The 11,110-nt window shown below is 43.5% G+C and overlaps 1 protein-coding gene across 1 annotated transcript; it reads right to left on the bottom strand.

The window, feature by feature from the left end:
• Positions 1 to 6,042: 6,042 nt before the first annotated feature.
• On the bottom strand, positions 6,043 to 10,809 carry EEF1A1 (eukaryotic translation elongation factor 1 alpha 1). The gene is made up of 8 exons (XM_045074789.1): positions 10,659 to 10,809; positions 9,473 to 9,650; positions 9,025 to 9,204; positions 8,616 to 8,912; positions 8,366 to 8,516; positions 8,013 to 8,269; positions 7,696 to 7,930; positions 6,043 to 7,602 (listed from the first exon to the last, which is right to left on the bottom strand). The coding sequence occupies exons 2-8, from the start codon at positions 9,614 to 9,616 to the stop codon at positions 7,478 to 7,480; spliced, it is 1,389 nt and encodes a 462-aa protein (XP_044930724.1). The 5' UTR covers positions 9,617 to 9,650; positions 10,659 to 10,809; the 3' UTR covers positions 6,043 to 7,477.
• Positions 10,810 to 11,110: the final 301 nt, after the last annotated feature.

Below are 11,110 nucleotides of genomic sequence, written 5' to 3'. Positions count from 1 at the left end.
TCCAGAATAACCACCAAGTTGCTTTACAGCAACTGATCTTCCAAACAACTATAATAAGAACTAACTTTTATTATTGGCTCCTTACAATAGGCCAGGTACTGGGTACAGAGTCTATATTCACGAACTCATTTCATCTTCACAACAATCCTAAGAGATGGACAGTATTAGGCCCATTAGTCAGATGAATGAAAGGGACAGTTTTCCCCGCTTAAACTACTCTGATCATCCAGTCCAAATGAACCATTTTGGGAAGCTAGATCCAAATAAGGTGACTTATCTCTATAAAATAAAAGCACACTCTATATTAAGAGACCACATCTACATCCACTTACCAGCCACAGTTATAATATACTTAATTTTGGTGCAAACACTTTAAAAGCTATAAACTGGGGTGGGGGGGGCTATAAACCCAAAAGGAGAATGGCATGGAATAGAATCTAGAAACCATGCAACCCAAGGTTAAGAAACAGCTATTAACTAGTGTTTAGCTCAGACTGACTAAAGCCTATTAATTGGAGATACCTGGCTGGCTCAGTTGGAGGAACATGTGACTTCTGATCTTAGAGTCCTCAGTTCAAGCCCCATGTTAGGTGTAGAGATTTACTTAAAAAATTTTTTGTAAAGGGCATCTTAGGGGCACCTGGGTGGCTCAGTGGGTTAGGCCTCTGCTTTCGGCTCAGGTCAGGATCTTAGGGTCCTGAGATTAAGCCCTGAATTGGGCTCTCTGCTCAGTATCCCTCTACTTGCCTCTTTGCCTACTTGTGATCTCTCTGTTAAATAAATTTAAAAAAAAATTTTTTTAAGGGCATCTTAAATTAGTGGTTCCTATAAATAGAATGAAATAGTTCAATTATCCTAAAGAAGGCCTAAGTATATTAAAATTTACCAGCAAGGAGATATAATGAATTGAGAAAAAAATGATCAGCAGTAGGATGAGTTAGGAGCCACCCTCTATCTGCATCAGTCTGCCAAGTCTGAGGGTATACCTGCCCTCCTAAAAAGGCTGTTGTGAAGTCTCTGCCTCCAATATGTGATATACACATTGATGAGGTAATCAAGTAAAGAGTTCAAGGAATATACTTCAAAATTGATTCGAGTAGATTAAAAAAGGATTTTGATTCTTTAGATTTTTCTGATGTCTATGCAATTGTTATAAGGCTAAGACTTAGACATGTATGTCTAAGAAGGGGCGCCTGGTGGCTCAGATGGTTAAGTGTCTGCCTTTGGCTCAGGTCATGATTCTGGGATCCTAGGACTGAGCCCGGCATCAGGCTCCCTGCTCTGTGGGAAGCCTGCTTTTCCCTCTCCCTCTGCGGCTTCCCCTGCTTGTGCTTGCACTCTCTTGCAGTCAAATAAATAAAATCTTTTTAAAAAATGTCTTAGATGGGGCGCCTGCGTGGCTCAGGGGGTTATGCCTCTGCCTTTGGCTCAGGTCATGATCTCAGGGTCCTGGGATGGAGCCCTACATCAGGCTCTCTGCTCACCAGGGAGCCTGCTACCCCGCCCCACCCCCAGCCTACTTGTGATCTCTGTGTTGAATAAATAAAATCTTTTTTTAAAAATGTCTAAGAAGTGCACCTGGGTGGCTCAGTGGATTAAGGCCTTTGCCTTCCGCTCAGGTCACAATCCCAGAGTCCTGGGATCAAGCCCTGCATCGGGCTCTCTTCCCGGAGGGGAGCCTGCTTTCTCCTCTCTCTCTGCCTGCCTCTCTGCCTGCCTGTGATGTCAAATAAATAAAATCTTAAAAAAAAAAAAAAAAAAAGTCGAAGAAGTAATGTTTTCATATTTTTCAGTAACTCCTATTTGTCTTTCAGATCTCCATTATTCCTGACAAGTAAGTACCTTCTCTAGACAATCCAAATTGTGTTCCTTTTACTCTTCTCCCTCATAGTATCCTTTCCTTCATAGCATCATCACAACTCAGAATTACCTACTTATTTATGCTAATCTCTACCTCCTCCACTGGATTATAAACTCAAAGGGCAAGACCTGTCCATTTTGTTCACAGCTCTATCCCCAGTGCCTAAAATAGTGTAACTTTGTAGGCACAATTTATTTTATTTTTTTTTAAGATTTTATTTATTTGACAAAGAGAGAGATCACAAGTAGGCAAAGAGGCAGGCAAAGAGAGGGGGAAGCAGGCTCCCCACTGAGCAGAGTCTGACATGGGACTGAGCCCCAGATCCTGAGATCATGACCTGAGCCTAAGGCCGAGGCTTTAACCCACTGAGCTACCCAGGAGCCCTCTAGGCACAATTTAAAAAAAAAGTCCTTCACTGAGCTATAGAATCTAACACTTCCCTTCCTTAAAAAAATTAAGCACAGCAAAATAAAGCTAAACTTGAGAAATAGATTACTAATGATTTAGTCACTTTGGAAAACGTTTAGCAGTTTCCTATAAAAGGCATACACTTGCCATACAATCCAGTGATCCCACTGCTAGGTATTCACACAAGATGAAAACCTATAGTCATACACAAACCTACCTGTGAATGTTTGAAGTGGCTCAACTGATAACCTTCTGAAACTGGAAATCAAATGTCCCTCAGCTAGGAATAAACTGTCCCATTAATAAGCAACAAATTGCAGGGGCAGCTCGGTGGCTGTCAGTTACATGCCCAACTCGTTTCAGCTCGTCTTGGTGTTTGGCTGGGAGTCTGCTTAAGATTCTCTCTTCCTTGGGGTGCCTGGGTGGCTCAATGGGTTAAGGCCTCTGCCTTCGGCTCGGGTCATGATCCCAGGTTCCTGGGATTGAGCCCCGCATCGGGCTCTCTGCTCGGCAGGGAGTCTGCTTCTCCCCCTCCCTCTCTCTGCCTGCCTGTCTGCCTACTTGTGATCTCTGTCAAATAAATAAAAATATTTAATTTATTTATTCATTATCTATTTATTTATTTAGTTTTTAATTTATTTCTCCCCCAGCTTGTGCCCCTACACTCTCAAATAAATCTTTTTTTTTTTTAATTTTTATTTATTTATTTGACAGAGACAGAGATCACAAGAAAGCAGAGAGCGAGGCAGAGAGAGATGGAAGCAGGCTCCCTGCTGAGCAGAGAGCCCGATGCGGGGCTCCGAGCCATCCAGGTGCCCCTCAAATAAATCTTACATGTTAAACAGATGAATCAAATTCATCATGTTAAGTGGGAAAAAAAAAAAAAGACTCCAAAGACCTATATACTATACAAACCCAGGTATGACATTGCTGCCAAAACGAAATTACAGGGACAGAAAATAGATCAGTGGTTACCAAGACTTACAGGTAGAGGAGTGGGTTTACTACGAAAAGGCATGGGGGAATTTTGGTGGGGAGGAATTTTGGTGAGGAAGATGATGGTGGAACTATTCTATTCCTTGATTGTGGTAAACCATCTGTCAAAACTTAAAGAATGCTTGGGTGGCTCAGGTGGTTAAAAGCATCTGCCTTTGGCTCAGGTCATGATCTCAGGGTCCAGGGATCAAGCTCCAAGTTGGGTTGGGGCTCCCACTCAATGGAGAGTTTGCTTGCCCCTTCCCCCTGCTTATGCTCTCTCAAATTTTTTTAGGATTTTAATTACTGGGTGGCTAATGCCTGGGTGGCTCTGTGGGTTAAGCCTCCGCCTTTGGCTCAGGTCAAGATCTTGGGAGTCCTGGGATCGAGCCCCACATTGGGCGCTCTGCTCAGCAGAAAGCCTGCCTCCCCCACTCTCTACCTACTTGTGATCTCGGTCAAATAAAATCTTGAAAAAAAAAAAAAGATTTTTGGGGGGGGTTGGGAGGAAGAGGACACAGGTAATGGGAAGGGCAGAGGGTAACGAATGGCAGACTTCGCAATGAACAGGGAACCTGATGCAAGGCTCAACCCAGGATCTGGGGGATCATGACTTGAGCTGAAGACTATCAACTGAGCCACCCAGGTACCCCTCAAATAACATCTTAAAAAAAAACCTCCCAAAATTGTATGAAAGGTTGAATTTTAACAATATGTAAATACTTTTACAAGGTAAGGGAAAACCTTTAGATTGCTTAGTAGTTTCCTATTGTTTTTGATTACTTGGGAATAACATTAACTTAGCATTACCTTTGTTATCATGAGGTCTCTCTCACAGAAACCAGAGCTCTAAACTCTTGAAACCCATGTGCCCTTTTAAAGGCAGTCCAATGTCAATGCCACTTTCCTTAAATCACTCATTTTTGCTAGTAGTTGTTTAAAAAACAAAGGAACTTGTGGAGCAAGCATGAGGACATTAGAAAGAAAGAAGTGAATTGGGGGAAATCGGAGGGGAGGGGGTTTGGAGGTTAGGTGAGCCTGGTGATGGTTATTAAGGAGGGCACATATTGCATGGAGCACTGGTTGTGGTGCATAAGCAATGAATCTTGGAACACAAAAATTTTAAAGAAAAGGAACAGGGGCGCCCGGGTGACTCAGTGTTAATTTAAGCCTCTGCCTTCAGCTCAGATCATGATCCCAGGGTCTTGGGATCGGAGCCCCGGGCTCTCTGCTCTGCAGGGAGCCTGCTTCTCCCTCTTTCCCTGCCTGCCTCTCTGCCTACTTACTTGTGATCTGTCAAATAAATAAAATCTTTTAAAAAAAGTAAAGTACAAAATCATATGGTCCCTCCCAAAGATTTCCATTGGATTAGGGAGTCAATTACCTTTCAGGAAAATATGTGGCAGTTTCATCAATTTTTTCCCTCTTCAAAAAAATCACTAAGACCATGTATTTGTTAGGCTTCAATTCTAGTTTTAAGTCAAGGAAATTCCCAGACTTGCAAATAATGGGAAGGACTCTGATACCACCTACATGGAAAACGATCTATGCATTGGTAGTGAAAGGTATTATAAAACAGGTTATTAAAAAAAAAAAAAAAAAAAAAACCACACTTCAGGAAGGTAAACAAAAAAGGGTGAAACGGTCTTACTCCTCCTCTCAACTAAAACATGCACCCCCCCTTCCTTCCAGGACACAGAGCTCATTGTTGACCCCCTGCAAGCTAGTGGTTAACTCCAGAATGTTAATCTTAACTTTCAGTTGACTAAACCTCTGCATTTTGTGGTAAAAAATGAGGTAAACATTTGGCTACCAATCTTAAAGTCTATCAAAAATGTCACATTAACACACAAGAAATTGTCACCCTTTTTCTAGAGTTGCCCATTTCAGGTAACGGAGTACACAAAATCTATTTTGCATTGAGCTGTCATCAACCTGCAAAAGTTCAACTTAATACACATGAAATCCAGTTTTTTAATATTTATGTTTATACCCCATACTGAAAGCTACTAAAATCAAGGACTCTATCTGTATAGCCAATAACTATTAATGGACAGGACTCAACTAACCAGATTAATTCTCATGCTCTTGTGAGGTAAATGACAGCAAGGGTATAAAAAATTGAGCTCTGATCTGTCTGAAAACTTATTTTAGATTGCATATTCCGAGCATTGGATGACTAACCAAAATAGTTTTCTAAAAAAATCAGATTATGCTTTACTGAAAAATGTTTTAACTCCTAAACCAGAAAGTTTTTTGGTTTCAAGTTCTGAAATCTCACCAGAATTCCTGGGACAAAGGTCAACAAGCTCCCATCTAAGCTTCCTTACAAACATGGGTAATTCAGCAGCTGGCCAATTTAGGACATGAAGGTCAAAGCATCCGTTTGGGGCATTCTGGCTCAATTTTCAATTCAAACACAAAATGCATTTAGTATAAAAAACTCAAAAGAGCTCAAGTAAGATGCTCTATCTCTTTAATTTCAGATTTCAAACTAATTTGTAGTGACCACCAGTAGATGGTGCTCAAACCAAGGTCATTATCTGTATTGAGTCTATAGAGTTAAGCACACTAGGCAAGCTGAACTTTCCTGGACACTACCCCCGCTCCTTCCTATCCTTCCACTTAGTGGGATGAATTCTCTGGTTTGGTTTTAGGGCATGGAACAAATCCCTTCAAGCAAAGCATCGTCCGAAACTTATGCCAGCTACCATTTACTGATTTTTAAGAAAACTTAGGTCATCTCTAACACTAAATCCAACAGCACATTTGCACAGACAAGTAAAAAATACTTGAAGTTGCAGACAAAACCTTTTATTAGTTTATTTACAGGCCTTATCAGTGCTCCTGGTAGTATCATTAAAAGACCATTTTACCTTAGAAAATGCCCATCTTTTCAACTGTAGTCATTTCCTATTGCCTATGGTTGCTATAGGTACGCATTTCACTCAGCATTGTTTACCTACCAGGTTATCCTCTGCTTTTTGCCTGATAGTTACCTGATAAATTCCCCTTTCGTTAAGAAAAAAGCCTACTCAAGAGAACTAAGTTCAAATGGTCGATTGTTTTTTCATCAAATGCACCAGTGCTGAGATTTGCCAGCTATCTATTGCCAAAAATTAGATGGTTATCACCCAAACACTATAAATTTATTACTATATGCAATTATAAAATCACCACAGTAATCTTTAAGATCTTTTTACATCCTGTTCATTACTTCCAACTATCATTCAATACTCCGTTTTTGGAATGACACTTGGAAAAACCTCCAAAATAACTTCAAACTAAAAAAAAGCTTACCCTACAACTCCAGTCTAAATTTGAGTATCTGACCATCACACCTCTTCAAACTGGGCTTGATCTCCAGTTCCCTCTTCACCCCAAACTTGCTCTTTTAAAGATGAAAATTCCTATTTTAAGTGGATTTCTAGTTCTTATGGGACCGTAGAAAACTTCTAGACTTTTCATCTAAAATCTGGAGAAAAAATTAACTACCATTAAGAATGTCACCAAATGCTTCTTTTAGGTACTTTAAACTACTTTACAGTATTTATAAATGGGACATTAAACATTCCAGTAAGTGGGAAATTAACATGTGACAATGTATCAAGTTTACTCCATAGTGATAGAAGTTTTATATGCAACACATTAACTTTGGTATATAGAACTTAACCTGTTTATAGTACAGACTGTCTTGTGGTCATTCTTTGCTTATGTAAATTGTGTTGCACTAAACGACTTCTCCCGTAGCTTTCTTTTTACTATGTACTTTACCATTTCCTTCCCTTAGACAAAGTGAAGACTCCAAGATCCCACCCAGGAAAAAATGTTACCTGAAATTTCAGTTTCAGCATATAACCTTAGAAACAGGATCTGTGCAACTTACCCTTTTACTTAATAGTACAAGGTTACAGTGTTGACCAAAAGAAAACACAGATTTCTCATTAAACTTTTGTTTTAATGGGTCTCAAAATTCTGTGACAGATTTTTGGTCAAGTTGTTTCCATTAAAAAGTACTGATTTTAAAAACTAATAACTTAAAACTGCCACACACACACAAAAAAACAAATGGTCCACAAAACATTCTCCTTTCCTTCTGAAGGTTTTACGATGCATCGTTATCATTAACCAGTCTTTTACTATTAAACTTAAATGGCCAATTGACACAAACAGTTCTGAGACCGTTCTTCCACCACTGATTAAGACTGGGGTGGCAGGTATTGGGGATAATATTCATTTAGCCTTCTGAGCTTTCTGGGCAGACTTGGTGACCTTGCCAGCTCCAGCTGCCTTCTTGTCCACTGCTTTGATGACACCCACAGCAACCGTCTGTCTCATGTCACGAACAGCGAAACGGCCTATGAAAACAAATTTTAGATTACCATCAGATTCTACCAAGCAATTTTTTCCCAGCTTCAATAATTTCCTAATTACACTCAAGTCCTCCTTACCCAGAGGAGGATAGTCAGAGAAGCTCTCAACACACATAGGCTTGCCAGGAACCATATCAACAATGGCAGCGTCACCAGATTTCAAGAACTTGGGACCATCTTCCAGCTTTTTTCCAGAACGACGATCTATCTTCTCCTTCAGCTCAGCAAACTTGCAAGCAATGTGAGCTGTGTGACAATCCAGCACAGGTGCATATCCAGCACTAATTTGGCCTGGATGGTTCAGGATAATCACCTTTAAGTAAAGATTTATATTTAGTAAGTCTCAAAAGACAAGAGTCTGGCAGTAAGAACATTGCCACTTTAAAAGTTGTTACCTGAGCTGTGAAGCCAGCTGCTTCCATTGGTGGGTCATTTTTGCTGTCGCCAGCCACATTGCCACGACGAACATCTTTGACAGATACGTTCTTGACATTGAAGCCCACATTGTCCCCAGGAAGAGCCTCACTCAAAGCTTCATGGTGCATTTCAACAGACTTGACTTCAGTTGTAACGTTGACTGGAGCAAAAGTGACCACCATGCCAGGCTTAAGAACACCAGTCTCCACTCGGCCCACAGGGACAGTACCAATGCCTAAAATATTTGACAAGTGTGGTGTCAACTACCTTATTGTGAAGAAAACATGGCAACCTACACAATTACGTTCTGATTAAGAAATATTCAACTTACCACCAATTTTGTAGACATCCTGGAGAGGCAGACGCAAGGGCTTGTCAGTTGGACGAGTTGGTGGCAGAATGCAATCCAGAGCTTCAAGCAGTGTGGTTCCACTGGCATTCCCATCTTTACGGGTGACTTTCCATCCCTTGAACCAAGGCATCTAAAAACAAGATTGTCCATTAGCGTTCCCCAAAAAGAGTTGTCATTTAACGTCAAAATTTGACACATCACTTTCTCTAAAAGTCTTGACGTCACTTACATTAGCACTTGGCTCCAGCATGTTGTCACCATTCCAACCAGAAATTGGCACAAATGCTACTGTGTCGGGGTTGTAGCCAATTTTCTTAATGTAGGTGCTGACTTCCTTAACAATTTCCTCGTATCTCTTCTGGCTGTAGGGTGGCTCAGTGGAATCCATTTTGTTAACACCAACAATTAGTTGTTTTACACCCAGTGTGTAAGCCAGAAGGGCATGCTCACGGGTCTGCCCGTTCTTGGAGATACCGGCTTCAAATTCACCAACACCAGCAGCAACAATCAGGACAGCACAGTCAGCCTTTAAAAAAAAAAGACCTACCCCGTTAAGTGTTTTTCCAAAAAATGAACTCCCCCCCTTTTCCGATGGAGCATTTAAATCTAGTGATTTTCTAGCTATTAATCCTACAAACCTGGGATGTGCCTGTAATCATGTTTTTGATAAAGTCTCTGTGTCCTGGAGCATCAATGATGGTCACGTAATACTTGCTGGTCTCGAATTTCCACAGGGAGATATCAATGGTGATACCACGTTCACGTTCAGCTTTCAGTTTATCCAAGACCCAGGCATACTTGAAGGAGCCTTTTCCCATCTGTAAGGATTAAGAACAGTTACTATGTAACTAAACATAACCATACTTCAACCTGAAATCCATTACTCCCACTTAAGCAAACTCTCAACTCCATTTTACAGCTGTTAAATAGCTTTAACTTACTTCCCTGAGTTATCTAAGGGAACACTAATTTATTCCACCCTAATTAACACGTTCAGGTATTAACTAGTGCCTAGTTTGGGGCAGTTAACACTTGTTGGCTTATTTGAACTATCTTTCTCCTTATGGTTAAGGTTAATGTACCTACCTCAGCAGCCTCCTTCTCGAATTTTTCGATAGTTCTTTTGTCGATCCCACCACATTTGTAGATCAGATGACCAGTAGTGGTAGACTTGCCCGAATCTACGTGTCCGATGACAACAATGTTGATATGAGTCTTTTCCTTCCCCATTCTGGTTTAGGATGAGCGGTGGTTTTCACGACACCTAAATTGAAGGTGGGTTAAAAAAAAAAAAAAAAAACCTTGAAACTACGGTTGCAGACTTGAGAATAAGCCACGACCCAAACTCGCAAAGGGCAAATTCCAAGGAGAATTACAATCAGTGCCAAGCTGGCCCAACTCTCGTCTCCACCCACCAAGCGTGGGGCTAACTCCACCGCATAAAATCCCCTCCCCCCCCGAAGGCGGCCTGCTTCCAAGGCGTTGAGGAGAAACCGAGGTGCCAAAACAGTGCACGGTACACCGTGGGGTCACAGGAAGCAGCGGCCGAAGAGGGAAAGGCCCTTTTCCTTTGTGTGGGTGACTCACCCGCCCGCTCTCCCGGGCCGCCGCGTCCTCCATTTTGAGCTCCCTGCAGTAGGGCCGGAGAGCGGCCATCTTTCCGCGCACGCAACTGGTGCTGAGCGGGCCGGCCTTGCCGCCCGGGGTGGGGACCGCATATCGCGGCGCGAGGCTGGGCACCAAAGCCGCCCGGCCCACTCCACGAGCCTCCCCCGCGTCCGACTCGGAGGCCACGGCTCGTGGGCCCCCCTCCCCCGCCTCGTCGTACAAGTGCGCCGGGACGAGAGGGCCTCGCCGCCGCCCTCCGCGCCTCGCGGTGGCCCCACACCCCAAGAACCCGAGGACCGCGGAAGGCCCACCCGGTTGAGATCCTGACCAACCTCCGCCAACCTGTGTCGACGGGAAAAAAACCATAGCGACTTTTTCTTAAAAGCTAGACGTCTGGACTTAAAACGACTGTTTCCACCGAACAAGGTGCGGCCGAACTCGCACGCGGCCGCCACACCAGCCAAGCCAGGCCTCAAACCAACCACGAGGCGAAGAAGGTCCTAAAAAACCGCAAGGCCTCGAAACTTCCCACCCACTCACAACCCTAAATTCGGGGTCAAGAACATCGGAAAGTAGCTCGGTAGCGCGGCAGTTGCTAGAAGCACGCGAGGGCCGGAGCCGGCTCTGAGAGGCCAAGCCCGCGGAAGCCACACCCGGCACTCACCTGTGTTCTGGCGGCAAACCCGTTGCGAAAAAGAACGTTCACGGCGGCTACCGCACTTATATACGGTCCTCCCCCACCCTCGGGGAAGAGGGCGGAGCCAGCACACGACACCACTTTCCCAGTTTACCCCGCGCCAACTCCATCAGGCACCCGTTCAATCGCCGTCCCCTCCCCCTACGTCTCGGGGACCGTGGGCGATGTACGCTCAGCCCACTGAAGAGCACACATCGCCTCGCGCATGCTCCTCTCGACCCCGATGACGAGAGCGAGTGGGTGGGGAGGCGAGGACGAGCCATCCTTCGGTTCTAGGTTAGCGAGAGTTTAACGACGGTCCCTGGGATTCCCCAAGGCAGAGGCGAGTCCTTCTTTGTATGAATTACTCTTAGCTCCAGCTGAGGAGGGTGGGGGCGGCGAGGAGGCGGCCCGGCGGGGAAGTATAGAGTCTTCCCTAT

The sequence above is a fragment of the Mustela putorius genome, unplaced genomic scaffold, assembly GCF_011764305.1.
Source record: "Mustela putorius furo isolate JIRA1106 unplaced genomic scaffold, ASM1176430v1.1 tig00000135_pilon_pilon_pilon, whole genome shotgun sequence".
Taxonomy (NCBI): Eukaryota; Metazoa; Chordata; class Mammalia; order Carnivora; family Mustelidae; genus Mustela; species Mustela putorius.
This window is presented reverse-complemented; position numbering and strand designations above follow the sequence as displayed.

What these genes read in the sequence shown, in the direction of transcription:
- EEF1A1 (XM_045074789.1), bottom strand. Translation starts at nt 9,616, where the DNA reads ATGGGGAAGGAAAAGACTCATATCAACATTGTTGTCATCGGACACGTA. An exon ending in TGCTGGAGCCAAGTGCTAAT is followed by an intron (nt 8,517 to 8,615) that starts GTAAGTGACGTC and finishes TCTTGTTTTTAG; the next exon opens with ATGCCTTGGTTCAAGGGATG. An exon ending in CAGCTGGCTTCACAGCTCAG is followed by an intron (nt 7,931 to 8,012) that starts GTAACAACTTTT and finishes CTTTACTTAAAG; the next exon opens with GTGATTATCCTGAACCATCC.